Here is a 25,562-nt window from a genome sequence, read left to right as displayed (position 1 = left end):
AATGTATGTATCATTGCTAAGAAGTGTATATTGCTCAGGCTTCACAATCCACCCCATATATCAACTGGGAAATTATTTTACTCAAAAATAAAAAAAGTTAGGGGCTACCAGATAACCTCCAAGCAAACCTGCTTACCGCTCCCCTGCCCCTTGAATTAGACGTTAATAACCCTTTGGAGGATTTATGCCATATCTTTTAAAATGTATCTAGTGATTACATTTAGTTACAACTACCTCTTATTTATATATGCATTGTCAGTATAACCAAGTAATATGGATTGTGTGTTTTTGGGTAGGGATGTTTAAGGGATGTATACATTAAATATTACTTGTTTATTCCAGATATTTTAAATTTATTTGGTTAAAGCAATCATGGCCATTCACATTTGGTTTATTAATATCAGTAATTTATTTTAACTGAAAGATAACTATGGCTGCACTATTATACATACCTATCTGAGGGTAAGTCCCATTGAACTAAGTGCAGTTTACTTCTGAGTTGACATGCATAGGATTGCACTGTTAGTGGTAAATCTATTGAGTACCACTACAAGTCCATATACTTAAAAGTCTATATACTGTACCTCAGTCATCGGCTCACTGAGCAGACTCTGATAATATTTACAAGCTTTAATTTGCAAGAACGCTCCCACAAGCTTCTTTTGCAATGGGATTCTTGCCATTCTCATGTCTGGTCACTACATAGATTCACATACAAGTCCTTCCTCTGCTGTTGTTGGTTCAATGGTGCTGGTGATGAAAAAGTCTATGTTCCCAACCCACAGATTCTAGTATCCCATCACATTATTGGTACATCATGAGATCCAGTTACAGCAAAGCAGCATCTCCATTACAGATTGCTGAAATCAATATTAAGGAAAAATTAGACTTAAATTACATTGGATTGACATTAACATTTTCTCCAAAGGAAAAAAATGTTACTTCAAAGAAGCAACTAAAGAGCGAAACAGATCTAAATTTGTCTGGTAGCATTAAGATAATGGTTGCTAGAAAGGAGTATATTCAAATCTCCAAAGAGGAGTGTTTCAATTATATTTAAAGATTCACAGCCCCACCTTTCAATCAAGTTACCTCAATGTAGTTTACAAGAGGTTGAAAACCTCTATTTATACATAAACACTGAGACCACCCCATATACATAAACACTGAGACCACCCCAGCAGCCCCTAGTCCTCTTGCTGATGCAGAGGGCCAGAGTGTGCTTCCCTTCACTTGTGTAATCTTAAGGAAGCACTATACTGGCTGACTTGAGTTAGCGTATTAGTGTATGCTATTGAAACCAGAGCTCTCTTTCAGTTTCCTAAAAAGCAATAGAGCAGGCAGGATTTGGGCAAGTGCTATGTCATAATTCAGCATTTTTTTAGTTAATAGAGCAGCATTCCCCAGTTTGGTGCCCTCCAGAAGTGTTGAACTTCAATTCCCATCAACTCAAGCCAAGAAGATATAATCTATCACATCTGGAAGTTGCCAGGTTAGGAAAGTACAGAGTATCCTATTAACTGGTCATTCCAAGCCAAAAACCACCTAATAATTAAACAAATTAATGAGTGCAGTGGTACTAATAGGTCTGAGGGAGCCCTGGGCAAATGCCCTCCAGGCTCCCTCCCCCCACAAGATGCCACTCCACTTTGCCAGCCCGCTTCCTACCTGCAGGGTTGCTGAGCAGTCTCCCGCTCAACTACTACGCCCGCTTCTCAATAGTCAACCCTGTGTTAATAGTCTACTCGATGGATGCTTATTAGCATGTCGCGTTGAGGGTACCGGATTGACTGTTGTGTCATCTGAACACGGCCTTCTCTTCTCAACTTACCAGCATTATTAAGAAGGGGTTCCTTGTCCTACTTAAACAAAAACAAAGACTGTTATCCCAAGGTAGATGTAGTGCCCTGCCAAGCACTTCACTGGGCTCTTGGTTGAACAGGACATCTACCACTGCATCATTGTTTTTAATATAGAAGGAACCCTTTCCAAAACTGCTTGGGGGAGGAAAACTGGAATGGTTGGTGGGGTGAATGCTCTGGCTCTCCTGGTCAATTTACTTTTCTTCAATCCTCATGTACCAGGTTGGTGTGTGGAAGGGTTTCCTTTTTTTTTTATTCTTAAAAAGAAATATATCAGCCAAGCCACAGAGTCGCAAGGCAAGACTGGTCAAAGTAGTGGCTGCCACTCTGGTCCAGCTGGCTGGATAGATTTTTGGCTGAGCGAGTCAGCTCAGCGTGAACACTGCTCCTAATCCACACCACGGTTGGTTATTATGTTGTTTGGAGAGTATCCCCCAGATAAACAACTGTCAAATTGATACTGTTGACTGTAGTGTTGTCTGAACGCAGCCATAGCTGTGTTTCAAGCTTCTTTGAAGGACAAAAAAGATTATACGTTGAGGTCTCATACTCAGAGCCAAATAGAATAATTATTACATTTTAAAACTTGGTTCAGAGCTGTCAGTTTTATATGACGTCAAAGTAACAATAAATGTTGATATTCTGTGGAAGCAAACTAAATACTTGGCTCTTCTATTACCTTTTTTTCTTAAGTGCCCACTGTTTAGGAAATGAGACTTTGGAGAATATGATTGAATGTCAGGATATATTGCATTAAGTAATTTTAGAAAGCCTAGAGAACAATTACAATGCCACTCCTATTCCATTAGCTAACATTATCTTCAATGGTTTAAGTACTATGCATCTTTACAAGCATGTTGAGAAGTTACTGCTTATTGACTGGCTGTGAGGAGTTAGAGAAATAATACATTTACTGCACTTATAAGCAGAGGAAAAGCAGTTTTGAAGTTGGAATCCAATACAGAGTAATACAGAAATATTTTGTCTGCAGTTTGTAAAAAGGCAAGTTCCTTTTTTCTACTACCCATTTTATTCTGGTAGCAATGAGAGCTGCTGCAATACATTTCAGGTCAAAGTTCCAAACTCCCACCCTTCTGTGTTTACTAACAAGGTGACTAACTAAAAACTGTGACTTGAACTGCTTTTTTGCTATTTCTCTGGGTTTGGTGTCTGTCATAAGGAAATATGAGTATCCTGAAGGGCATCCTCTAATGACAAGTGTGTGTGTGCTTTATTTTACTTACTGGAGAGTTCATCTGCATTCAGCAGCATTTCTACTATAGTTGTGCGTCACTCGGAGACTGCATGGTAATGAAGCACCGATGCTGTGGGCCAAAACTCTGTTGCCTGTGAGCAAAAAAGGGATGACCGTTAGACAAGCCATACCAACACAATTGTAGCTGCTGCTGCTGCAGCAGCTCCCTGAGACATGATGTTGAGCCTACAGGATTCTGTGCTTTTTGAAATTAACATTAAATCCCTGCTAAAGTCATGGAGCAGCAGCTGTAAGTATGTTATCTTGGCTGAGACAGCTACATCATGGGTGTTCCTCCTTGCATGCTAATTTTTGAATGATAAGCTGCTGAAAGGCAGACTATTTTGTATATGACAAATGGGAGATAAAGATAAGAATAGGCAACTGTAATATCTGCTTCCTTGTTCCATTTGAAAAACACAGATCTCTTTAATTTCTTTGTGTTGATTCCCCCCCCCTTTTAAATCTGGCACAGTTCCTTGCAAAGAGGTGACAGTTTAGATCTCAGGCTCTGCAGAGGATCTGACCAGTACTATTCCATAATTCCTCTCAGCACAAAATGTTCTTTTGAAGCAAAATCAATTGTCTGCAGACCATAAGTAAGTTACATAGCAAATGTAACTTGTTTGCATATTAACATGCTTCTACTTGAACTACCAAGTCAATATAGTTTATCAATAGTAAACTAAATGTGTTTTTTTTTAATTAGACGCATCTCAGTTTCTTGCTGTGTATGTAATTTGTCTAAATTAAGTGAGCAAAATGAAGCTGCTTCTGAATAGAAGCTCTTGTCTTAACAGATATTGTGCAGATACCCACCCCCCCTGGGGGGAATATGGACACCTGAAGGGGGGTTGTGAGGTTCCTGAGATGCTTATGATACTGAGGGAGGTGGAGCCTACCACCCTCTAGCCAGGATCTAGGCGGAAGGAATCCCCCCAGACAGTGATTGGACAGTGACAGTGCAGTCACCCCGCAAATGAATCATCTGAGTATAACTTGGGGGGAAGGGAGTTTAGAAAGATTTGCTGCTTTGCTCTTATGTAATGTTGAAGTTATAGATGTTTTATGTTTGAATCAGAGACATCCTTTTCTAATGCAGTTATTGGGATTAATTTCCCAGTCCACAGATCCTTATGAAAACAGTGCAGCATATGCACATGACTGCATTCAAGTATCACCCCAATGTAAGAGATGGTTGACCCTTTTGTACTTGTGTGTGTGAGAGAGAGGGGGAGGGGAGAGGGAAGGAGAGAGCATGCAGAAAATAAAGTAACTTTAGAATTATGCACAGAGTTTAGAAATTCTGTCTTAGTTAACCTAATTTGGATGATAATTCATGCTGCTTCAGACTGCTACATTACTATCTGCCATGTGATATATATAGGTAATTTTCAAATAAAAATGAAATATTACTGTGATGATGAGGCATATAACAACTGAGGGTTAATTATTATTTTTTGCCTCACTTCTTAGCTGTGCTAAGGCTTTCATTTAATTTATTTCAAAATTTGGTCTGACACTTTCCCCCCTTTACTCTAGCATACATTGATAAATGCCCCTACAGTAAATTAGTTGTGCATTGTGCAGAATGAACTGTGGTTTGAATATATATAACACACACTTTTGTATTGTTCAGTGAGCCATCTACTTAGTTGGGTTTAAAAACATTCAACAGGTAATGAGCTAGATTTTTCTGGTCAACGAATGTGTGTCATGAGGCTGCATTAGAATTTCCAGGCCACGGATTTTGTGCAATGTACAGACTGTAAAAGTGATGCAGAATTACAGTAGTTAAAAATTGATAACATTTAAAATGTCTGCTTTCAGTTTATTTACAAATGAAAAGTTAAAAGTGGATTGTTTAAGCAGACTTGGAAACAAATTCTAATTTATTTGTCCTAAATTTGTTCCTAATTCATACTAAATGTTACCTTTTGTACCTTGATGTGTTTAAATATAGTTTACAACTCTGTGACTCTCAGATATGCTTTGGGTTGCAGGCAGAGATCTGCATGAAGGCTATTTATGGTGGTCATTGATTAGAGTCCATATTAATATGTACCCTCATAAGAAAACACAAAAGGCAAGTTCTTTACTGATGCTACAATCACTTGTGAATTTGCTTCAGTTGGGAGGTGGGGAAAGCTACTAACACAGTGAGGAAGGGGTCTTGACTTCATGTTCTGCTTGATGGCTTCCCAGGATGGTAGACTAGCTGGAGCTTTGGTTTGATCCAATATAGTAACTATGATGGACATGGAAAATTCAGTACTATATGCCATTTGGATAGCATGTCAATAGTACACTTTACTATTAGCTGTCTAGAAAGAGAGATGATACAATAGTGGTTCTCAGTGTGAATTGGGTCTCCTTAAGTAGATGTAGATAGTTCCTGATGGCTATGTGAGCTCTTTCATGCCCTTTCTCCCAGTGTGCCTTGATGAGGTGGGTTTGGAGGCATAGTGCTAATATTTGCAAACAGTAATTACAGAAGTCTGTGTGCATTATTCTTTCTGTTGGTTATTGGCACTAAGAAAGACTGAGTCACTGTTCTTGACATCCCTCCTTCCAGTGACATTGGAACACATTGTTGGTCTATATGGTTCCATTCCATCACTGTTGTTTGCTCTTCTCCATTAGTAATTAAATGTATGAATAGTTTGTTTTCATTAAATTCAGGAAGAAGTTTAGATAGTTTCTTTATTGCCTGAGGGAGGCTCATCCTAAAAACTTCAAAATACTATATCCTAAACCTCTAACTTGATTAGACTATGAAATTTAAATAAGAAGTTTTAGTCCCTCTATTCTCTCCACTATACTGTAATGGCAAAGTTCTTTTTCTTTTTCTTTTTTCTTTTGGTCACTTGGAAATTAGACACATTGTAATGCTCCAGAAATTCCTATTAGAAGCTTGATAATGTAGTGTTGACTAGTATTTAATTTTCATAGAGATATTCCATTTAAATGGTTTATGATGTTACATTTTCCATTAATTATATAATTTGTACACAGTGAAGGTGTGTTTATAATTTATATGCTATAAATACCTTTTGAGAGATGTCTGTCCAGCTACCTCAATTAGTGAGATTTCTTGTTACAAATGGAAATCCAGAAGTAACACACTTGAATTAAAACAGATTTTATTGTGCCTCTTCTATGACTATATATGCTTAAATGACTGAATGTATATGCTCAGCAACACTGCTTCATCTGATTTTTTTTTAAAGTCTTGCTTAGCTGGCAGAATGTTGTTGCAGTGTTGGCTAGGATTTGATAGTAGTTGCACTTTTTTCTTTCACTAACAACAATGAAGTGACATTCATATGGCCTAGATTCAGGATGCTGTGGCTCTGCCAACAGTTTGAGGCATTCTTTTTACACTGAGTCAGGAACATTCTGTTAAACCAGCTGTGTAGTGAGGATGTTTAGCAGATTAGCTGCCCCTTATTTCATTCATAACTTTAACAAATGATGAAATCTTATTAGTTTGTTTTTTCTAATATATTCACAAAATGTGTAATGCAAAATAAGTTAGACCCTGTTTAAGTTTTTCTGAAATATTGTGCAATTTTATATGGTTTATAATTTCAGATGTGCCCTCCCCTCACCAAGAAAAAAAATTGAAATTACTTGACTAATATTGTTTATATTTTCACAACCATGTGGGATAGTTTAAGCTGGAAGAGTCTGATTTTTGTCTAAGGACAAGTAATTTAAATCTTGGTGTTATCTTCAAATTTCACATTTTTTTATCCATCAGGGAGGTGTGGGTAGGTGGTAGGGAAGGTATGAAGCACATTTCTCAGTCTTTTACATTATATTTTTCACGAAGCCATAGTTATGAAATTTTGGTTCAATCTTCAGTGTTCTGAAAGTAGCATATTACCGTATTTCTTCGATTGTAAGATGCCATCGATTGTAAGATGCACACTAATTTCAGTACCACCAACAGAAAAAAACCCCTAAGTCACACCCGCGATTCTAAGACGCACCCCATTTTTAGAGATGTTTATATGGGGGAAAAAGTGTGTCTTAAAATCGAAGAAATAGGTAAATCTTTCCCCCCATTCCTTTCACAAAATATTGGCACTCTTTGTATCCCTATGGATCTTAGGAACATAAGCTGCTTTATACTAAGTCAGGCCATTGGTCCATCTAGTCCTGTATTGTCAACACTGACTGGCAGCAACTCTACAGGGTTTCAGGCAGCATTCCTTCCTAGCTCTAACTCAAGTTGCTGGGGATTGAAACTGGGACCTTTTATAAGCAAACATGTACTGTGCGCCACTACTGAGTTACGGCCCTTCCCTCTTTGACATACACATATTGATATAAGTTTGCTAGTTAGCCACATACTCTATGCCTCTAGTTTCCTATATCTTCTTTTTGAAAATTCTAAAGAAGTTGCTGCTGCTGCTGCCACCATCACCAGAACTCACTGATTTGTTCCCTATGGGCTGGTTCAAAAGACATCTTAAACGCTGCTGGTTAAGGCCTTTGTTTAAGCAGCAGGATTTAAGGTGTCTTGTGTGATGTGTTTTGCTAAACCCTGCTCACTCACTAACCACAGTTAGACTGTCTGCAACGGGGTTAGCGGCTCTAACCATGGCTTAAAGTGTTGTGTGCGACACCATGGCTTGTAGGTAGTGCTAACCCCAGAGAACCACAGTTTCGCTAACCACAGAACCTGAAGTGTCGTCTGAACAGGCCCTATGATTGGTTCTGGGTTTTCAGGAATTCTGTACCAATATTGTCAGGCTTTCATCTGTCCCCTCTTTATTGATAAGAGACAGAAGCATTTATACAAGCTAGCACAACAGTCATCATGCTAATTTTTTAAAATAAACAATGTGTGTAAAAACATCTAAGCTTAGGGGACAAAGAAGAAGTTAACTTTTATAAACATGTTTTTTTCTCTTAGAAGTCTTTCTGTTCTTGTAATGTTCTCATAACCTTTCTGAAGGGGTGACGTGAATAACAACCTAAATTCAAAATTTGCATTCATAGTCTTCAATATTTTAATCTGACTAATATGCATAAATGTGAAATGCTATGGCGTCTTGCAACTGGTGCTTTAAAATTGGTCACTCATAATTATCTAATTGCTACTACCACTTGTGGATGTAAATGAATTTGAATATACAGTAGTTCTTTCCCAATTGTAATCTTTTTGTGATTATTCTGCAACAAGCTCAATCAAGTGGTGTCAGAGGTTCCACTGCCACATGTGCAATAGCCTATAGGTGGCACAGAGGTTAACAAGAGAGAAAAATACCTGTAAGTCTCTTTCTTTTAACTTCTCAGACTTTATACCTGCTTTTCCTAACTTAGTCTCTCAATAGAAGAACAAGCTTGACATAATTTAAAAAACAAGTTGTTTAAAGTAAATACACTAAATAAACTTTATGCACCACTGAAGCCCCTGCCAATTGTCAATGGGCTGGTTCGCACGACACAACAGCCCACTGTGGGTGAGACTGGTATATGCAAAGCGTGTGAGGCCACCATTTTGCGCATCCAACCCCCACTTAGGGGTTGTGTTGTGCGAACCTGTTTAACCCTTGCAGCCACACTCGTCTGGTTCATAAACCACAGGTAGAGGTTGGAGATGCAAAGTGGCACCCATGGGTGCCATGGCTCATCGTGGGATAAATAATCCACAAGCTGCACCATATCGTGTGAACGAGGTCAACGTCTAGTTAATCTTCCTGTACCTAAGAGGCTTCTATGTTTGGAAACACAAGCTGGCTGTAGATTTGCAGTCTACTATTTAAAATATCCTGTATGTTTATTAGGTGCAGCTTGATAAGGACAAAGTTCTATATATTTAAAGAGGATGATGTTTTCATTGAATGCTGTATTTACAGTATTGCTTTTTTGTTGTTTCTCACACTAGTACTTGATCACTAATTTGATCATGTGTCCCTTCTTACTTGAAATGACTGTAACCTATGGTTCCAAGGTATTTCTATTCCTTCATACCATTTGTGGGTAGCTGCTCTTAGCAACAAATCTCCTTTTCTCTAAGTTGTGCCAGTTGATGGTGTTGGCTATTTTTTTCACTTAGTTCAGCTCTGCAAGCTGCTGTTGACTCCTTGAAGCACATCGACAGTCAGTGGAGCAGATTATGAGATGGTTTTAGAATCTGAAAGACAGATGTTGCCTGTCGAAGCTGAAGAAAATTTACCTCTAAGGGCAAAGCTGTTGGCAATTATGTTGAGTACAGATTATATGAAGAATAAGGCTTGTATTTTCTTTGTTTTCCTCCATCCTTTAATTGTTGACTTAGGGGTGCTTTCAGATGAAGGGATCCTAGAGCTAACAATCAGAAGACATACAGTTGTTTTGTCTTTTCTTCCTTAATGGATTTTCCATGGTAAGAAAAAAAAATAGAAAAGGAGGGTTACAAGTAGAGATGGCATCATCTGGACACTTCCATATAATCCCATGAATGAGGCACAATGATTGGGAAAATAAAAGGGTCTTCACTTGGTGCCAAAAATATTGCAATGTAGGTGTTAGGCAAATCTCTCTGGGGAGGTCATTCCACAATTGGGGTGCCACCACTGAAAAGGCCCGCTCCTTAGTAGCCACCCATCTCACCTCATTTGGTAGGGGCACCCTGAGAAGGACCTTTGAGAATAATCTTAGTATTCATCTCAGCATTCTATTTCTCCCTGGAATTGCATGCCCAGATGCTCCAACAAATCCACAGCTTGGGAACCACTGGACTAAGGGTGAGGATTCCCACATCAGTAGAGTTATTGTTAAAATCCAGACTCTGGTAGCAGACTCTCGTTCTTCCCCTGCAGTTTTGAGGGGTAGGATGGGGGGGAGAGACACTCCTAGCAAGGCCTAGTGCACTGATATCCACTCTTTGTGGAGGCAGTAGTACCAGTGCTTGGACCAGGCCTAGCACAATGGTGTCATCAACACAAGTTGGCTATTCTCCCAGTAGTGGATCCTTGATCAGGAAGATTCAGAACATGCTTGATTCCAGTTTTAAATAATCCAAAAAGTAACCCTGTAGGTCCAGATTTTGGGGGGGAGGGGAGGAGTCAGGGGGACAAGAACTAAAACATCCATCCCTGATGAGGATGAAAGAAAGAAAGAAAGAAAGATTGGTTTTGGATAAGAGGTCATAGAATCCTAGAATAGCAGAGTTGGAAGGGGCCTACAAGGCCATCGAGTCCAACCCTCTGTTGTGATTCCATGGATTTATCTCTGCAAGTCGGTTCAGGAAATGATTGCTCTCTCCTTTGTATATGGCTGAAAATAAGAATTCTGTGGGACTCTCGGATTTTATTTCCCCCCTATTAAACTTGTATTATAATATTTCTGGTTTAAAAGTCGAGAACACTAGCAGTAGGATTTTGCTTAGTATGTAAAACATAGGACTGAATACTGCCACAAGATTTGGTTTGGACCTCACTTCAGTGATTCAGAAAGCAGGCTGCTTTGGAGGCTGCCTGATTCAAATTTGGTCTGAATCAGAACCTTGCTTCAGGACATTTGAAGCTTTGTGACTCCCCATTGGCTGTCATTGGGAAATCAACAAATTGGTATAATATGTTTTGCATTTTGACAGAATTGGATTTCATTTGCAAGCCCCTTCTGAGTGTAAGAAGCCTGCCAATTTTTAGACAAATAGATGTAGGTTGTTGTTGTGGTGGTGGTCATGATGGTGGTGGTAATAGTCTTTACATTCTAGTTTTTAAAAACAAATTATTGGCAGTTTCCTTTTTTAATTTCTTGGCAGAATTAAATGAAATCTACATGCATAGTTTCTCCTTTGGAGGGAATGAAGGCTGTCAAATTTCAGACAGATAGGTGTAGGGTTTTTTGTGCAAGACCAACCTTTACAGTTACGCAGCTTCAAGGATTCACTTACCCCACTATGTTTGGGAGGGGGCAATTTGTAAGAAAAAGGCATATATCATAGTGCTCCCAGGGGGAAAAACTACAAAAATTTTAGAAGGTTATGTTCAGGGAGTTTTGTACTAGATGCCTTTAAATTTGCTTTTTGTGGGGACGTGTGCATCATAGAAATGCCTCTAAGTGTGTAACCTATGTGGGGTTTTTGTGCGACTGTTTTTTTTATCATGTTTTTTTTCAAGTAGTGTTGATGCAACCACAAAACCCTACTTGTTTGTAAAGCTGTCAGAGCAACCCCGTTATATTCTTTCAGGAAGAGTGTGTGTGTGTGTGTGAGGGGGGTCCTTCTCTTTATTTCAGATCAAGAAGCCTAGGTCATCACTGGGCTTTGAATTGTAAGCATTAAGAAAGAAGGCAACAGAGGTGGCCAGACCAATTCCCCAGCCACACTCCTTGGTAGCCTGGAGCTTATATGTTGCAGGCAGTACCACTTTAGCAGGAAGGTGGAGTCCTGCCCTCCTTGCACTGGCAGCTTGAGAGAAAGTGATGGGGAGCTTGATTTGGGGAACACCACAACACCTACTTGGGGAGTTAAGTATCAGCAGCAATCACCCATTGAACAGGCAGCATTGGCTGTAGGAATCTTCCATTTAGTGCTAGTTTTCAAGATATTCTTAGAAGCCCTGATTCTATAAAATGGACAAATCAGTAAATTGAACTATACATCATAAAACAACCAATTATATGTTCTGATTAAAATTTTGGACCTATTTTGGCTGCTTTGTGTGTAAAGAAGCAAGTTTTTGTAAAATGTCCAGGTTCTCTTCGTGTTTTGTTGAAATGACAATGATCCTTTCATAAAAGTAAACTTTCCAAATAAACATGTCATTCTAAATAATGTAGTAAATCCTCCATTGCCTCTTTTAGAGAATCTTAAAATGAATAGGATTTTCCTAAAACAGCCAAGTAAAACTGAAGGAGACAAGTAAGTATGCTCTTCTATGGGAATAATTAGGAAGAATTGATAAATGGTCGTCATAAATTATTAGTTTAAGGTATGTAGTATTATGAGGAACTTTTGATATTAGTAAGACAAGCCACAGGTTTTCATGGGAGAGTAAAATTTGAATAACTAAAGTGCCATAATGGGAAAAAGTAAATTAAGAGTACAATCCTAAGAGATTAGCTCTTGATAGACAAAGGGCACCCCAGATGCTGTCCAGATGCCATAGGATTGCTCTACCTCATTACTGCTTTAATGATATATTAGTTTTGAATGTTTTAATTATATGTATTTTGTGGCATTTGCATTTGTGTTGTACCCTGCCTCAATCCGGAGGGAGAGGCGGGTAACACTTATTATTATTATTATTATTATTATTATTATTATTATTATTATTAAAATAGTGATGTGCCTAAACTACCGTATTTCTTCGATTCTAAGACACACTTTTTCCCCCATATAAACATCTCTAAAAATGGGATGCATCTTAGAATTGCGGGTGCGATTATTATTCTTAGAATCAAAGCTTTTTTTCTGTTGGTGGTACTGAAATTAGTGTGCGTTGTACAATCGATGGCGTCTTATAATAGAAGAAATACGGTAAATTTTAAGTGGTATCTAGACTTCAGTTCTGATTTGCATCATCTAAGAATGTTGAAAGTTTGCCAGCATTCTGGCAATCCACTAATAAGGCTTCCATAAATTCTCCCCCACTACTTGGAGAATGATACTTTATTATTAATCTGTAAACACAAGTGGCTAGGAATTATACCATATAGATTAGCACTATTATGTGGAAAGCCCCTGTACCAGTAGCACTCACAAAGTTGGGGGTGTTGGCATGAATATTCTGTACATGGATATGTTGCACATGTTACATAGAATCCATGGGCTTTGAGGAGCCCATACCATATGGAAGCCATTTTCATCAACTAACATGTTTTTGTTATGAAGTGGCCCTAATTAATTTATTTTCATAAATTAAGCTGACCCTGCTTAGCTTCCGAGATCAGACAAGATCGGGCGTATTCAGGGTAGTATGGTCGTAGGCATTGAGCATGTGTGAAAGGGCTTTCTCCTGTGTTGCCCCCAAACTATGGAATGCACTTCCTCAAGAACTACAATTTGTTCCCACTCTATTGGCCTTTACAAAGAGTGTAATAGTGCATCTTTTTAAATGTTTTATTTTTGTTTTTTGACGTTTTTTTTTCAAGTTTAACCACGATTTCCTGATTTCTCCCTTCGCTCACCCACAGCCCCACCAACTTTGTTCTTTTTTTGTAGCTTTGAGTTTTCACTTGGTGCACATTGCTTGTTACGATTCAATTTTTATAGAAAAGGAGAAAGGAGGAAGAGCAAAACAAAGAGGTCAGGAGGTAATGGGATAGAGGAGTGAAAAGAGAAGAAAGAACAGGAAGAGAAAAGAAGTGAGATAGTTCATTCATTGGTTAATGTAGTATGGTATTTTCTAGTTGTACAGCATCGGTCACGCGACAGCCAACTGAGAATTAATTTAACATTGAGGAACTGTGGGACATGCCAGCCACCATTATGAATATGCAACTTCCAACCAGGGCTTGTCATGTTGTGCAAACCTGGCTGGCGGGGTTTATTTGAGGGTTGTTTAACCCTCAAATAACCCCCATAAGCCAGGTTTGCACAATGTAATGTAAGGGGGCAACACTGCAGCTTCTCAAAGCGGTCATGTTCTGCGAATCAGGACAGATATTCAAGAAAGCTATGCCAAATAGTTTGATTCCCCCCCTTTACGTAAGTTAATGTAGACTTTATTTTCATAGGGTTCCTGTGCTAGAAGGTTTTGAATCCAAGTGTCAATGTTCAGTGAGGTTTTGGATTTCCAGTTTTGCAATTGGCCAGTAATGTGGCTCTAGTAAACCCTTTCCCCTGTCCATCTGTCAGGCCCCAGCTACTGGTATATTTATTTATTTATTTATTTAAGGTCCGCATAGTTAAAGCAATGGGATTCCCCGTAGTAACCTATGGCTGCGAGAGCTGGACCATAAGGAAGGCTGAGTGAAGAAAGATAGATGCTTTTGAACTGTGGTGTTGGAGGAAAATTCTGAGAGTGCCTTAGAATGCAAGAAGATCAAACCAGTCCATACTCCAGGAAATAAAGCCAGATTGCTCACTTGAGGGAATGATATTAAAGACAAAACTGAAGTACTTTGGCCACATAATGAGAAGACAGGATACCCTGGAGAAGAGGCTGATGCTAGGGAAAGTGGAAGGCAAAAGGAAGAGGGGCCGACCAAGGGCAAGATGGATGGATGATATTCTGGAGGTGACGGACTTGACCTTGGGGGAGCTAGGGGTGGCGATGGCCAACAGAAAGCTCTGGCGTGGGCTGGTCCATGAAGTCACGAAGAGTCAGAAGCGACTGAACGAATAAACAACAACAACCATAACCGAAGCTCTCTGGGCGGTTCACAAAAGCGGCCCACCAAAGTCTGCACATCTCTTCCTGATAGTGGCATCATATTTGTGGAATGCTTCTTGGATGGAGGCTCACCTGGACCACATGTTACTATTTTTCCTATGCCAAATAAAGACCTCTTTATTTTTGCAGGCTTTTAAAACTTAACTCTGGACTATGCTTGACCCTGTCCTTAAGTTGTATTTACATTGAACATTTAATGTATTTTATATTGATGCTCTGTGTTTATGAATTTAATTTAGTGTAAGCTGCCTTGGCAAATGTTATTGAAGATGGGGGTGAAAATTGGTTGGTTAAATGAATATGTGAATACATATTCTAGCCAAACTTTCTATGTTGGGCTAGAGAGCTCATAATTCCACAAATAGCATAGAAGTTGTTCATTTCTCAACATACCATTACAGACAAAGAAACCTTGAACCTCCTGTCTGCATTGTTCTTTCCCTTCATCCCAAGAAGCCTAGTGAGCCTGGGTTGCAAATAACGTAATTTACCAATGCCTGATTTACCCTCTTTATCCATGCAAATATGCAATTTGTTTTCTGTGTAAATAAAATGTTGTATACTACTCTCTGGTACGCAGAATGATTTTACAATGTGTTCCTCATCGCTGAGCACATTGCTACTCCAACAGACCACCTTGCACTTAAAATTGTAAACAAAACATTGGCTCCTGTTTCCAACCATGAAGTAATTTTGTTCTGCTTCCAAAGTGATTATTACCCTTTTGTTCTACTAGAAAGGGCATTGTCCTGAGAACTACATTTTGCGTATTCAAGCTTCACTAGCTGACAGCCCACTATTAGAGAACCCTGCCCTATTGATATAACAGATGTACTTGCCTATAATTCTAGAATTTTCTACTAATATTACTGTATTGCCTTTGAATTTCGCCTGAAATGTAGCTCTCAACCCATAAATTGCCTGGTTCTTTATGCACACAGAACATTGCTCATTTTAAAGAAACCCTTGTTTGTTCTGCTTGTTGATTAAGTATCTTTATTGCTTCAGGAAATACTGGTAGTGCTGATATTTTCTGAAGCACTACAGATACTTAATCAACTGTTTGGGCTACTGTTTGAGTTACTAAGGACACAAACTTGTTCAGTAAAACAGTTCTAGGAAACTAATATATGGAATGGAATAAACTGTATTGCATATTGAACTTTATGATACGATATTAAAGGTTGGGTCAGAGCTCAAAACAACCGAGTAAAACCACTTTCAGAAAAGTTTGTTTCACACACTTCTATCACAGTTCAGTGTGTTGTACAGTTTAAACTAGGGGGTGGGTTATATTCATATATTTGCATGCCTAGAAACTTCAAGATTATAATCTTCAATAGTTGTGGCAAACACATACTAAAGGATTGTGAGTACATATAACTAAACAGCGAAGGGAGACATTAGAATCAAGTATGGGAAAAGAAGTGCTGTTACAAGGAATTGATTTCTAGGGTTATTTAATGTTTATTCTCCAGTAATAACTAACAATTATGTTCTGAAATCAGGAACTCATGCACATTCTCAAAAATGATATCCTAATAATGAAGCAGCTATAAAACTATTAAAGTAAAAACAGGATCTTGCCAGCAAATTTAGTGTTTACAAAAACATAACCAAGAAAGAGGAGGAAAGGAGAGGGGGGAAATATTAGGGCTGCACCAAATGCTTTTGTATCTTAATTTAGGTCAAAGGTAATATTTTTTGTAAGGCAGAAATACTTGTTGCCATTGTTTCCCCTGGCTGTTGCTGCTTTGGCACCATTTTTTCTGTTCAGAGAGTGTACTTTATGGTAATAGTCAGATGGGTGACTCCTACCAATCAGTAATCAAATAGAATGAACAGTTTCATGACTGCACTTTTAATTTGCAAACAAACCGATTTAGAGTGAGAGCAGTACTTCCTAAATGGATGAATACATTTGAATCCTCTTGCAGCAACTAAGTATTTGAAGGGTACTTTTTGATGCTGCCAGAAATATGTTGTCCCCTTTTGTCTCAGTTCTAGAAATACAAATGTCCTATAGCTAAAATCTACTTCAAAGATGCCTGTACAGTGTTTACATATCAATGGAAGGAGATCAGATTTCCATTGTGTGACTACTGTTACATTCAGGATGCTTTCCCTGGTGATAATCCTATTTTTGGCCTTTCTTGTAACGAAATACAGTATTTCCTGTCCTGTATTTTACACATCCTAGCAGGTATGGCAAAAACTTTTATAAAAACAGAGCTGTCAGCATGTCCTCATTTTTCTCTCCAAACTAAGCATACCCATTCTGTCAACCTCACCTAATGACTTTTTTTTTTTACTTCACATCACCCTTCACTTCTGAATGTTCATTGTTCCCCTTGAATTGTGATGCCCACCCCCAAGAAAAAATGCAGCATTGGGGGGCTAGTAAAGATGTAATTCTGCCAGTTCATTAATTATAGTTAAGGGATCAAGAAGCGGCTACAGAATCATGTGCTTCCTGTTATAAGCATAGAATATTCTTCACTGGCTTTGGTCATGGTTATTCATTGACCCAGTTCGCATGATCATGGTGGCTGAAACCATGGCTTTTTGCAGTCACCATGCATGCTGGATGTGTGCTGGTCAGATTTCCCTAATTACCTACATTGGTGTGGTTTCCTGTGCCATCCAAAGCCAGGTGGCATGGCTTCTTTGGGGTGGACAGCAATACTCAAATAATGCATAGGCTGTTGTTGGGTTATCTGAGGACTGGAGCCAACACCAAACAAGTCATGCCACCTAGGTTTGGATGGCATGGCAAGCTGCAGCAGTGAGGGTAATTAGGGAAATCTGGCCAGCACGTGCAGTGGCAGCAACAAGCCACAGTGGCTTGTTTGAGCTGCCATGATTGTTGCAATCACATGAGTGTGTCTAGGCTGTACCATTCCAAACTGAAGGTAGGGGCTCACAGGATTGAATATTCTGACATACATTCTCTGTACATAGAGATTTTGCTGTTGGAAATAAGGTTTGCAGCCTTGTGTTCTCCCTAGCAACATGCTAATTTTCTCTGTACTGATACATTTTGTAGGGAGGAGTATTCCATCATGTGAGCCCCACCTGCAGAATGAACTGGTACAGACCCGAAACAGTTTTTACCATCTTTAAAATAAGGATGTTGACTACAAGAAAACCTAAGAGGAAAACACAAACAAATCACACCACAGAAGTGAAGCAGATAGTTATCATAGGAATAGAATCTTGGTTATAAATGGTATACGTGAATGTAACCAGAGGATAACCCTTTGAAATTAAATAGCAGGATTAATTTTTGTTTAACCTTTTGAGGAAACTAATGTCATGCCTTAGGAGACATTGTTTAGTACTCACCTCCATGCCTATAATCAGGAATACCAGTCAATTTTCAACTGGATGCTCCTTCCCCACAGAATAGTGACGGTTGCCAGTGTAGCAGCACTTGCTCTCTATTCTCTTACATTTTTGAAGTGCAGGCAGGGGTCACTGTCATGCTTGCACCCTGCAGCCTTGGGACAGGAACTAGGATGGTGGCAACTTAGGTGCACATTGCCTGTGTTTTTCCAATTGATCTAGAATAGTGTGTATATGTGTATTACTAGGCTATGCTAGCAATCTTTATAGAGCAGAAGTGTGGCTACCGTGTTGGAATTACTGTTTCCCCACTGTCTTCCAATATTGGCATGTTTGATTATATAATCAATCATGTGCATGTAAACATACATATGCCTGCTTCATCATATTTATCATATTAACTTTTATATATTTATACCACCCGGGGAGCTTCAGCTATTGGGTGGTATAAAATGCAATAAATAAATAAGTGAAATAACTGCAATCTCATTTTAAACTTCTGAAAACAAAATGTGTTTCTTTTCTTTTTTTGCCCCTCGTTATTCAGCTGTACTTTGGGAATTGTTTCCAAAATACGTGCTCAAATTTCAAAGTAAGAATAAATTGGTCCTCCTAGACCTAGAGTACCTTTCATCTGTAAGCAATTTCAATGGAGAAGGAGAAGTATTCTATCTTTGTAAGTTTCCAGGACAGATATGGAACTCATTGTTTCAAAAAATAGACACAAGCAAAAGAACAACCTAGTTGCACAACTAGAAAGTACCAAAAGTTTTTCCTTGGAAAGTTGCCAATTTTCAAATTGTATCTTTAGTATCTGATGTTCCGATCTCTTTTATGTAAGATATAAAATAAACCAAGCTCTGTTCATTGGTCCCTTTTGAACATTGGAAAGCTCAGGTTTTCGTATTTTATGGTTTGTGTTACTAACTCCTGTTGGCTATATTTGTATGACCGAGGACCTCATTAATGGTGATTACTGCTTATCACCCAGGCTCAGATGGGGAGGCGGTCTTAATACTAAGCTGCAGCTGCTGCTAATCCATTTTTGTAAACATTAGCGAGTCACTACTGTTTTCCACTTTGAAGTGGGAAACAGTCTGGACAAGCATGGCTTGCCCATGTAATAAATGCATGGCAGACATAGTACTCGAATCCATCTTTCCTGGATTAATTCACTGGACAGCATTGGCTCTCAGGATGCCTATGTCCATCTTTGTGTAAGCACACCTTAATATCCCAACTTGCAGAAGTGGAAAGAGGACCAGATACCTGTTAGTGCACTGCTGCTATTCTTGACTTTTGGAACTGCTTCCTCCCACTTCACTTCTCTATGAAATGACTTTGGGGTGCTTTATATAGAACTTGGTGCCACTTTTGGTGTTGTCACTATGGGGCTCATCTCTCCACCTCTTCTACAATGCTCCAGGCTTCTTTTTCTTCACAGATTGTTCAACTCACTTGTATTTCAGGTGCCTCCTGGAGCTGCATGTTGGACAATCTTGCTTCACTAAAGCACAGAATATAGACAGGGTCTGTTGCCTCTGGCAGATCTACTTCCGTTAGCTTGAAGAATTTGCCCAGTACATTGTGTCTGCCTGATCTTGAAAATTTGAGTGTGTGTTTTGAAGATGCTATATGAGTGAGAGATATCTCTTGTATTGCAGTTTAAAGATATGGGAGTACTTGCACATCTGAAAACGTCCTGATTGAATAGTTAAGTAGTTTAGATAGGTATACAACTTGCAGAGTCACAAGATTCTCACATTGTATGTCTAGTCTTTTGGATTAATTTGAACTAGAGGTTTTTAGAGACCAGAATGATTTTCAGGAGTGTGTCTGTGTTAACACTACTGTGGAAAATGGCTTTGTTGATGGCTGGGTTTTTTGTTTGTTTGTTTTAAAAAGCACTCCAGTACAGATCTGTCACATTGCTTATAAAGCAATATTGGTAAAACTGCCTAAAGCCAGTATTAGACAGCAAAACTACTTCAGGCACAATTTATATTGAGACGTTATCTGTATTTCAGGCATCTGTTTGCCTCTGGTATATTTGGAGTCAGCAAAAACAATGTATTAGCATCACCACACTTACCTGGGTTGGCAGGGTCTGGTGCCTTTAGAGCTTCTTGGTACTCATAAAATGTAGACGGTGTAATGTAATTTTGACCGTTTCAATAACTGTTTGAATGGTTTTTTAAATAGTGTTTTTTCAGGATCTGAAAGTGGCCGTTTTGAAGGAAAAACAATGCTTTGTTAGAAAAGGCTGCTCACAGGGGCGGCTCTAGATTAGCTGCCAGCGACTGATGCCCTAGGTGAACCGTGCAATCAATGCCCCCACCCTCAAAATCCAAGGGCTGGTCTAAGCTGAGGTTTTTGGTAAACTGGGAAACATTTTGTTCCTATTTTTTTCTTAATGAAGAGGCAATACCCCCCTCCATTTTCAGAAGCAGAAATATGATGTTATAATAAAATGCCCCAATTATTTTTTTAAACTAAGTATTGTATCAGCGCAGAGGGCCTGATAAAACAACAAAGGAAGAAGGGTCCCTGGAAGAAGGGTCTTGGTTGCATCCTCTGAGTGACATGGCCAACAAGGTGCCGTCAGCCCCTAGGCTCAGCCTTTAGAAGACAAAAGGAATTGGCTGCTCTCAGGGAGGCTTTTCACTCTTTGTCCCCAACTGGGTGCAGCAGTGGAGCAGGAGGATATCCTGAGTCACCTGGAGGAGACCATATCCCAAGGGGATGTCCTGATTTAGCCCCACCATCCCCAGTCAGTCCCTCATTCATCTCTACAACCTCAGTTATATTCCCTCTGTGCATGGGAATTGAAATAATGACATCTTCGTTATTGTATTTTTTTTTGGGGGGATCTATTTCCCCCTTCACATTTGGTGCCCAATTACACAGCGCCTTAGGCAACCACTTACTTTACCTATATGGATGAGCGACCCCTCACTTTGCTGTGAGTTGACACTCAGATTTCTATTATTTCACTTACCAATCTGCTACTCTTATGTGGTTCTACTGAAAAAAAGAAATGGCCAAGATGCAAAGACCCGTATTACTTCCATGACCAAGGGAGTTTTTGGGTTTGGGTTTGGGTTTCTTCAAGAGAAAGGGCATTTTTTTAATTATGGTGCCTAAACTATCAAATAATGTCCCAGGAGAGGTTTGTTACACCTCCTCTTTGCCTGCTTTTAAACAACCTCAAAACCATTGTGGATGTCATTACATGTGAACCCTGAACTATGGTTTAACTATGAACAGTTAACCACAAACAGCACAGGAAGAGAACCCATGGTTTGTTGTTTGGCTTCTGAAACCTGTATTATTCATTGTTAATCCATGATTCTATAACAACCCATACTCAACCCGTACTCTTGGTTTCATTTTAACCAGGTCATATACTTATACAAATTCAAGAATATTTTTCCTTTTAGCTTTTAAGTCCAGCTTGCAAGATTACGTACTTGTACTGGCTTCTTAAATCAACCCTCCATGTTTACTATCTGGCTGTGGCTTGCTCATTATACATAGTCATTGCCCCACTGAGGCCAGATCTACACCAAGCAGAATATGACACTTTGAAAGTGGTTTGAAAACTGTATATGGAGTCTGTCCTGGGCCCCAACAGTTGTCACTACTGTTATAAAATATTTTAAAGCAGTTGTGTAGATCCTGCCAAAGTTAAGCTTTTGCATATGGTCATGTTTTTTGTTTTGTTTTGATTTTTAATCATCTGTGTTTTAGCAGTGACACATGGCCATATATTCAGGGAGCATATGAATGCCACAATTTCAAGGGGCCATCATAAGCCTGATGCTTGAATAAGTCGAATGACTTTATGTAAAATAGTCATTCTCTTAAATCATGGTTAGAAATTAAAATTTCTGCTTAATCGTTTTTCTTTGTTGTATTGATAGACAAACTTGGATTATTACAGAAAAGCACAATGGTGTTAGCTTCTGTAATTCTCTTACAGCGAAGGTCGTATAGTATAATTTTTTCCTACTTCAAAATTTTTAACAAGGGAAAATCCTTAATAAATATGTCAGCCTGTACTCATAAGTGTTACCAGCACCATTTTTCTTTTCTTTTTGCATGCGTGCAGATGTGCGTGTGTGTTGCTTTCATAGTGTATTTCAGTACATCTGATTCTCCTCAGTTACTTCTTCCTTTAGTTTGGAAAATACCAGACTATATCTCTTTCTTTGTCTCAAGCATACCCTTGTTCATTTTTATTTGCTTTTCTGTTTTTATTTTATGAACTGATAGCACGATAGGTAACATAACAAGGATTGTACTGAACACAGATGTCACAAATTGCCCTACCTTTGACTCTGGTATCTTTGGTTTTATGCTATGTAGGCTTCAGTGTGACTTTGTTTTGGGTATTTCTGAACTACTCTTTGGGTATCTTGTTTTTGCTTTGTGTTCCTTCTTGCTCAAGGTACGCAAAATGCATGCCTCTCTTCTCTACTACATGCCCACTGCCAGCTCGCAGAAGGTACAAAAAACAACATTGTGACTGTTTCCCAGTGAAAAATTGGGAAGGGTGCAAAGATGAATGTATACAGAATTTTGAATATGTCTTAGACATTAATGTAAACTACATTACTATGTTTACATCTTTTTTTGAATTTATAGCTAATTCCATTTGATGTCCCTAGAGCACATAAAGTAAATGTATTTACTTGTATATTAAAAATTGGTTTACTTGCATCAGTCTTTCAAATCTAGAGTAGATATGGGTGGTGGAGGATTTACAAAACAAATAAACAAATGGAAACATGCGAGTAATATTGTCTATAAAATCCTCCTTACATTTCCTCAGTAGTTAATCTTGTCATTGATTCATGTCCTTGAATTTATAAATGTATGTTGCTAACTAAAACATAAGGAAGTGATCAGTGTTTTTTTCTCTTCTGTTAGAGGAATTTATTAATATGTTAAAGTGTTTTGTTACTTCTGAGAAATGCTGTTGTCTTTTATTTACTTTATTATTAATAGTCCGTATTTCTCTTCCCTCTAGCATCAGCACCAGCCAGAAGCGTTACTAAACGCAGAATTTCTCCCAGTATCAATTCTACTTGGGAAAAGAGAAGCGTCATCATGTCTAATATTACCATTGATCCAGATGTCAAACCTGGTGAATATGTCATCAAGAGCCTCTTTGCTGAGTTTGCTATTCAAGCTGAAAAGAAAATTGAAGTTGTAATGGCTGAACCTTTGGTGAGTTCTCTTATGTTGTCTTCGCTCAGTTGATGTTCTTCTGAAATCGATTTAATCGTATTTAGATAACAAGAAGGCTGTGAAACTGGTTATACCTGCCAAGAATGAATGAAGAATCCTAATGTGCAGTAGAGCACCAACTAATCCCATTTTGCCCTCTTCGTCTCCCTTACCCAGTTGTGTAGGTAATAAGATCCCCCCTCCCTGTATAGTAGAATCACAGGGGTTAAAAAAAAACACTTGTAGAACAGAAGTACTTCGTGATGTAAATTAAGAAATTGCAAGTCATGAACGTGAAAAGCAGAACTATATCATCAAAGTATGAGCTAATTTCACCTCTCATAGAAATGAATCCCCTTTATGGAGATTGAGTATTTTATTGGTTATTAAATATACAGCGTTATTACTACTAAAATAGAAAATATTCCACTGAGCAAAACATTTAAAAATATATACTTGAATTTACTACTGCATTTGCTACTGCAATTTCTTTTGGGCTTCTTGAATAGTATTTTACTTGATAACTGGAGTTTCTCTTGCCCTCCACACTTTTCTGACTATGGAACATGGCTACAAATAAACATGAGATTCGTTAGAGAGTTTCCTTCCAGCTTGGTCTAGCAAAGGGAATGATTATCTATGTATGTTCTGAAACTGTTGCATGTTAATATTTCTGGTTGCCATGTGGAATTCAGGGAGATACTAATTATTTTGAAAGTCAGCCAAAACAAATAGGTGGCACCATTTAGACCAGTGGTCTTCAACTGGTCCAGACCTGAGACCCACCTTGGACTCGCAACCGGCAACATGGGACCCACTTTCACAATTGCCCAACATGGCAGCAAAAACTATGCTGCAACCCATTTGGACTGATCTCGAGACCCACTTTTGGGTCACTACCCACTGGTTGAAGACCACTGATCTAGACTTTAATTACAGGATTTGGGGACTATACTTCCCCTTCTGTCTTTTTGTGTTTTTTTTCCTTTCTTTTATGTTTTCCTTTGGGGCTTATATTCTTAAATTAAAATAGAGGGAGAATCAGTAGTAGCAGGCAGTGCTAATTGGGCAGGGAGAGCTGAAAAGAGCCTTGCACACTTGATCTAGTGCTGGGAAAGAAACATGTTTATTTAATAATGCATTAATATATTTTATTTCTTAACCACTCAATAGCCAAAGTTCTCTCAGTTCACAAAACCTGAAGCCATAAAATACAACAATATAATAAAACATAGTATAAAAAACTTTTAAGAACTTTAAAACAGAATAAAGCCAAAGTATAAACCAGAGTAAATGCCAATAGCAATATAAAGATCTAACCACCACAACACATTTTTTTAAAAAATCCTGAAAGACTAATAGGCCTAGGAGAAGAAAATGGTGTTCACTGATAACACAATCTGGGGAAGCCTTTCCACAGTGGGAGTGCCACTACTATAAAGGACCTCTCTTTAGTAGCCACCTGCCTCACCTCATTTGGTGGGGAAGCCCAAAGGAAGTCCTCTGAAGATGATCTTGGGGTCTGGGCAGATATGGGAGAAGACGATCCTTCAGGTCGTCTGGCCCCAAGCCTTTTAGAGCTTTTAAAATTAATACCAGCACTTTGAGTTGGCCCAGAAAAGAACTTAGAAGCCAATGCAAATCACCAACCACTGGCATAATATGACCACATATTGACCAGTCCCTGTTAATAATGTCACTGCCCTATTTTGGACGTGCTGAAGTTTCTGGAACATTTTCAAAGGCAGCCCCACGTATAACACATTGCAGTAATTAAAATGAGAGGTTCCCAGAGTGTGGATAACTGGAGCTAGGCTGTCTTTGTCAAGATAGGGTTGTAGCTGGTTTATCTCTAAATTTGTATAAATAAGGTATTGTATTAAGTTTCTTCACACAAGGAAACAAGTATGTTGACAGGCACTTTTTATCACAGAAGAGTGAAAACTATTAAAGCAAACAGCAATTAAATTTAAGAACTCTTAGAGCATAAAAAGTTTATTTTATGACATGGGTTGTCTTGCATGAAGATTGAGAGCTGCCCTTTTATTTCTCAAAACCCCTATTGTGTTGTTTGCTTGTTGCAAACAGTTGGCTTTTGACACACTTTTCACTGATAAGCGATCAAGAAAAACCAAATCTGTTTTCTTGGAAAATATAATAGGTACAATAAATGTATGTTTGCTCACCTGCTGTGACTTCTTAGGCTATCTGATTTAATATGGCCTAAGTTCACATAAAAAAAACCCTACTTCTCTAACAGTAGTGTAATAAAATATTATGGATTCGGGCATTGGTATTGCTTTCATCTGTCACCTGCCTCTGTTCTGGGAAGTGTTTCACAAGCTGACCTTTTCTTTTTCTTTTTCTTTTTTCTTTTGGATCGTGCTGCCATTTATGATGTTTATGTGGAAAAACATAAGGTGTTTCAGCTCTTTTGTAAAACAAATGAAATAAATAAAAATGAAAATATTCTTATGGTTTATCGTGGTGTATGACAGTTACACTGGTAGCTGAATGAATTTAACTGAG

General features: G+C 38.6%; 2 protein-coding genes across 6 annotated transcripts in view; one reads left to right on the top strand and one right to left on the bottom strand.

The window, feature by feature from the left end:
- The window catches only part of OCIAD1 (OCIA domain containing 1), a 236,243-nt gene that overhangs the window by 69,573 nt on the left and 141,108 nt on the right, over nucleotides 1-25,562 (bottom strand). The gene's annotated exons all lie outside the window — the stretch shown is intronic.
- Nucleotides 1-25,562, top strand: part of FRYL (FRY like transcription coactivator) — a 161,276-nt gene that overhangs the window by 31,394 nt on the left and 104,320 nt on the right. For all 5 annotated transcript variants that reach the window (XM_063135768.1, XM_063135766.1, XM_063135769.1 and 2 more), the window contains exon 2: nucleotides 22,834-23,033. In XM_063135768.1, the coding sequence (XP_062991838.1) occupies nucleotides 22,914-23,033 (120 nt within the window). In that variant the 5' untranslated portion in view covers nucleotides 22,834-22,913. The remainder of the gene's footprint in view (nucleotides 1-22,833; nucleotides 23,034-25,562) is intronic.

This window comes from Elgaria multicarinata, chromosome 10 (assembly GCF_023053635.1).
Source record: "Elgaria multicarinata webbii isolate HBS135686 ecotype San Diego chromosome 10, rElgMul1.1.pri, whole genome shotgun sequence".
NCBI lineage: Eukaryota > Metazoa > Chordata > Lepidosauria > Squamata > Anguidae > Elgaria > Elgaria multicarinata.
The sequence above is the reverse complement of the archived record's forward strand: the minus strand, read 5'-3'. Positions and strand labels throughout refer to the sequence as shown.